The 5600-nt window shown below is 42.9% G+C and overlaps 1 protein-coding gene across 1 annotated transcript; it reads left to right on the plus strand.

Annotated features, from left to right (window-relative positions):
- Window positions 1-1501: 1501 nt before the first annotated feature.
- LOC103626471 (U-box domain-containing protein 15) lies at window positions 1502-4445 on the plus strand. The gene is made up of 4 exons (XM_008646880.3): window positions 1502-2011; window positions 2293-2409; window positions 2498-2920; window positions 3000-4445. Exons 1-4 carry the CDS (start codon window positions 1667-1669, stop codon window positions 4038-4040), a joined length of 1926 nt encoding a protein of 641 aa, XP_008645102.1. The 5' UTR covers window positions 1502-1666; the 3' UTR covers window positions 4041-4445.
- Window positions 4446-5600: the final 1155 nt, after the last annotated feature.

The following is a 5600-nucleotide window of genomic DNA, read 5'->3' on the forward strand; positions in this document are numbered from 1 at the left end:
TATGCTCATTTCTACTCAACTTTTCCAAACTTAGCTCCTGGAACCCCTTTTCGCATTCCTAAACTTTCTAGCCACTTCCGAAGGTTCCAAAATTTCTTAGGGCATCTTATAACTCATCCAAACACTTGAACCACTCAAGGTTCCTCTTTTCCAAATTATGCCCTTTCTAACTAAGTTTTGGACTATTGTTCATATTGAATCTTCTGTTCTTATTCTTATGAACCTGCAACCATTCACTTAGCAAACTAGTTAGTCCATAATATTGTGAGTGGTTATCAAACTCTAAAGCAATTATAGTAATGGCTCAAAGTTCAGTTCCCTTTGACACATGCTATAACTGACTGACCAGCAAAAGAGGGGGTGAGGGTAATGGAAGGGTTATAAGTACTACGACCGACAATGTGGTCACTAAAGGCCAAGGGGCAGTAGACAAGGTGTCAATAGTAGATGTGGTGGAGATTTGGGTTAGGATTTCATATCCGATGGGCTTAGAGGGGTAGAGATATAGTTGGCTTGGCACTTGTGATGATTGCAAGTGAGACGATTGGGGCAAAGCTTTATTGTCTTCCAACTAAAGGAGAGTAGAGTGGGGGCGGTGGGGGTGAATAGTTGATGGTGCAACCAATAACGACAACAACAGAGGAGTAAAAATAGGGAGATAAGAAAAGAAAATGAAGTAAAAACCCAACACACATAGAAAGAGACCCCTTCTCGAATGTATCTCTAGTTCAAAATAAGTTTTCTTAATTTAAAATGATAAATATAAATTAAAGATCCCCTTCTCTAATATTTTTATAATTCAAAATAAGATCCCTTAATTTAAAATGACAAATGTAAATTTGCGAGACGTTCTCGCCACCAACCCATGCTATATGGTGGCAACAATGCAAAAGGCACCATGCCCCTATCGGTGGCGTGGGCCTCTTCGGCCATTGGTTCTCTGGGATCATCGTTGGTGGTGACAACTATCCCTCTTTGTTGCCCCGCTCCAATGGCTAGCACCTCAATTCAATGGGCTGGAACCTTAACCTGACGACCTAGCTCCTTGATCTGTTGGACCATAAGTTGGTTCTGATGGACAAAAGTCGAACCAAACATGCTATATATCACTAAGATAGACCTTATTTAAATGGAATACCACTGTCTGCCTACGCGGGCACATCACTAGTGTATGAGTATACTTATCTAAATAGACCAGACTTGCAGAGCGGCTCGTGGCCCGCCACGATTTTGGTCGGTCCGAGCACGACATGGGTGGGCGTTTTTTTCACCTATTTTCCATAAAAATCTCTATATTATACTTGAGTGTAGAGTATAAAATATAAAAACATATGTGTTCTAGTGGTTAAGTGGTTGTGAATGTGGGTTTAGAGCCAACAACTATGATCTACTGTTCAAACCTGGTTATATGGGAAACGCACAACGAAGCAGCTGCATTATTATATTAGTAAAGATAAAGATAAAAGAAAAGATGTATGCATAGGGTTTGCTCACATTTGCTAATTTTGGGAGTTCTGGAATGACAGCCCGCCCTTGAGGGGCCCCTCCCCTGGAATTCAGGTCAGCCCGCGAAAAGCCTTCTTCCTCCACCGCTACTCCTCCCGTTTGTTTGCCATTCCCTTCCCTGGAGGATTCAGCGCACACCATCTATCACATCGACCGATCCATGCTGCCGTGGTCCATCTTTCCGCGACAGGCTCCCGGGGGCGACTCGGAGCCTGAGCCAGAGGCGTACCCGTCCGAACAGCTGTCGGACGAGGCCCTGGTGGAGGACCTCCTCGCCGCCCTCGCCGCCGCGCGGTCATTCCAGGAGTTCCGCCGCTCGCAGCGCAAGGAGTCATTCGGTCTCCAGCGCTGGCTCCAGCTCGTGCTCCCGCTCATCCAGGAGATCCGCGAGATCGCGCCGTCCCTCAGTGATGACGCCTACCGCCGCCTCGCCCTCCTCGGTCGTGCATTCCACGCTGCTCGCCGGCTCCTCCGCTGCTGCCACGACGGCAGCAAGATCTTCCTGGTAATAATAGAGTGGGGTGCCATTTCCTTCTTCTTGGGGGCATCCGAAGTGGAACTGTGCTGCCATTTTCATTACTCTTGTTCATGGCCTGTTTCAAAGATTGTAAATATACAGTTTACATTTTTTTAATAATCTATGTTGTTTGTTTGCCTCTTAACTTATTTAAGCTGGATTATATAATATATAAGGGCCTTACTATTACCTCGCGTCTGTCAGTCTATGCCATGTGCTGACAAGAAAAGATTGCATTTTGAATGATGATCTTGTCCTAAAAATTTCAGTCTTTGGAGAGCGAGGCTGTGCTCGGGCGGTTCAGGGCCGTGTATGAGAAGATGAATCTTGCATTGGATGGGATGCCTTACTCTGAGATTGGCATCTCCGATGAAGTCAAGGAACAGGTAATGTGCGTGTGTTATGTCATTATGTGCCAACATTTTGGTAAAATGGAATATCTGACGCAAACCGCAACTGCTTCGGTGATTTCAGGTTGAGCTCATCAATGCGCAACTGAAGAGGTGCAAGAAGAGAAGTGATACCCAGGACATGGAACTCTCCATGGATTTTATGATGATACTCCAGAACAAGGACGGGAATGCAGATAGAGCTATATTGGAAAGGCTAGCCAAGAAGCTCGAGCTGCAAAGCCTGGCGGATTTGAGAGCGGAGACTATGGCCATTAAAAAGCTCATCAACGAGAGGAATGGCCAGCAACCAGAAAGCACCAAGCACATAATAGAACTCCTCAACAAGTTCAAGGAGATTGCAGGCATCGACGAGAAGAACATCCTTGGGGATGTCTCCATACCAAAATATCTGGAGAAATGCCCGTCTTTGATGATCCCAAATGAATTCCTATGTCCAATATCGCTGGAGATCATGACTGACCCTGTCATCATCGCGAGCGGGAGGGTATGCCCATTCATGACATGTTCCCTGATTGCAAAGTGGGATTTATTGTCTCACAATCCATATTTCACCTGATTTGCAGACTTATGAGAGAAGAAGTATCAAGAAGTGGCTCGATGCTGGCCAGCGGACCTGCCCAAAGACGCAGCAACCATTAGCTCATCTTTCACTGGCACCAAACTTTGCGGTGAAAAACTTGATCTTGCAGTGGTGTGAAAAGAATAAAGTTGAGATCCAGAAGGGAGAATCCGAGCCTGTAGCTGAACAGGAAGATCGCAAAGAAGACATTCCAAAGCTGGTGAAGGATCTGTCGTCTGTTCATCTCGATGTGCAGCGGAAGGCTGCCGAGAAGATTCGGGCACTTTCCAAAGAAAACCCAGAGAATAGAGCACTGGTCATTGAGAATGGTGGGCTCCCTGCTCTTATTAGCTTGGTGTCCTATCCAGATAAGAAGATTCAGGAGAACACTGTGACTGCACTGCTAAACTTATCGATTGATGAGGCCAGCAAAGTTCTGATAGCTAAAGGAGGAGCCTTACCTTTGATCATTGAAGTCCTTAAAAATGGCAGCATTGAAGGTCAGGAGAACTCAGCAGCGACATTGTTCAGTTTGTCTATGATAGACGAGAACAAGGCGGCTATAGGGGTTTTGGGTGGTATAGCTCCTCTTGTGGACCTCTTAAGGGATGGGACAATCAGAGGCAAGAAAGATGCTGCTACAGCACTTTTCAATCTGATACTGAACCATCCAAACAAATTTAGGGCTATTGAAGCAGGAATCATGGCTGCTTTGCTGAAAATACTTGGCGACAAGAAACTAGACATGATAGACGAAGCACTGTCCATTTTTCTCCTCCTGGCATCACATCCTGGTTGTCGAAGTGAAGTGGGGACAACGTCTTTTGTTGAGATTCTTGTTCAGATCACAAAGGAAGGGACTCCCAAGAACAAGGAGTGTGCACTATCTGTTCTGCTCGAGCTAGGTCTTCATAACAACTCCCTTATGGCGCACGCACTTGGATTGGGTCTGCAAGAACATCTGTCTGATATTGCAAAGTCGGGTACAAGTAGAGCGCAGAGGAAAGCCAACTCTTTGATTCAGCTTTCTCGCAAGGGTCCATAAGGGAGTAAATGAAAACAAAACACCCTGATGATTTTGCACAAATATACATGTAAACCAAATTACTGAAAAAAGGAGGGGGAGATGAGGTTTCAAAAGAACATCTGTGTTGTGATGTCTGTCATTAAGATGAGAGGATGATGGCATTAAGGAAGAAACCATTCTTTTTTTTTCGAATTTACAGGAGAGATCTAGGCTTTATTAGGCGCTCAGGCTCTTTGCTCCCGCCATGAAACCACAGTATATTGTAACATTGAATTAGTAGACAGGTCTGTTCGTCCTCAAGAGAAATGAAAGAAACATGAGGTAATTCATTTCTTCACGCAGAATTTTGTTGTAATTCTTATATGGTAAAAATATAGAAGCATGTTGATAGAGTGTCAAAAAAAGAGAACTTGTTGTTGATGATGATGCCTGCCCTCTAGAATGCACAAAGAGAGGCAAATGTACTCTTCTTATAACATCTCATATTCAGCAATCCAATATAAGATAATCCACTATACAACATAAGACATTGGGTATTAGGTTGTGTCCATCAGATCGTGTATATAGTCATGTAAAACACTATTTTGTACTGTATATCATAGTATTTATAAAGTGGAGTTTGAAATATGAAGTGAGATAGAAAATACGATAGGAGAGCTACTGGAGAAAGCCTTAAACTATTTAGCGACCTAAATCTGTCTAAATTGTTGTCTTACGTTTCGAGTTTGGTTTTCTATTGAAGCCTACCAAACCTTATTTGAGATAACTCTCTAGTAAAATTACCGATCAGCAGACATCCACAACAAGCTATAGTAAACCTTGCCTAAGAACCTATCAGATTTATGTTTAGTAATAAAGCAAGGTAAGACTATCTTTAACAGACTCTATATCTTACTTTCTATCTCACCTTCTATTTTAAACTTCACTTTGTAAATAGTATAATCTACAGTATTTTGCACGGCCGTTTAGACGACCTACTAGAGATGGCCTAAGGTGAACCGTCTAAGAGACGACCACTCTTATGATTAGTATAGTAAGGGGAAAAATCAAACTTAGCATGTAGTCATGATCCATTTTGAAATGGCTCAATATTGTGTGTGTTATGGAGTAATCGTCAATAGGATTTAGAACATTTTCCCTTCATCATCAATGAATGAAACACCACTATCCAGGGGCGTATCTAGGGGTATACCATGTATGCCCTAACATATACCCCGCGTACGTACACAACTATAGAAAAAAAATAAAAAAAACATTTTAAAAATATTTAGCATAAGAAGGATGTTACGCTAATAGCCTTTTAGGATGTGCTTGCCATCAACTTTTTGAGGGTTTTGGTGATCATGACAAAACAAATAAAGATTCTAATAAATTTGCTTCAAGTGTGTAATCAATCTTGTGATATTCTGGCCCCTGGTATGGTGGCTCAAGGCTTAATAGAATTAAAAGTGTATCCATACCAACAAGGTATATTTTCTTTTTCGGTAGTCTATCTCGAAAGAACCTCTAAGTCAAACGTGCTTGGCTTGGAGCAATTTGGGATAAGTGATCGAACGAGAAGTTTTCTTGGGTGCGCAT

This window comes from Zea mays, chromosome 5 (assembly GCF_902167145.1).
Source record: "Zea mays cultivar B73 chromosome 5, Zm-B73-REFERENCE-NAM-5.0, whole genome shotgun sequence".
NCBI classification, from domain to species: domain Eukaryota; kingdom Viridiplantae; phylum Streptophyta; class Magnoliopsida; order Poales; family Poaceae; genus Zea; species Zea mays.

Coding starts and splice junctions, on each gene's coding strand:
- LOC103626471 (XM_008646880.3), top strand. CDS start 1,667: ATGCTGCCGTGGTCCATCTTTCCGCGACAGGCTCCCGGGGGCGACTCG. Junction 2,410..2,497: donor CCGATGAAGTCAAGGAACAG/GTAATGTGCGTG, acceptor CGGTGATTTCAG/GTTGAGCTCATCAATGCGCA. Junction 2,921..2,999: donor TCATCATCGCGAGCGGGAGG/GTATGCCCATTC, acceptor CCTGATTTGCAG/ACTTATGAGAGAAGAAGTAT.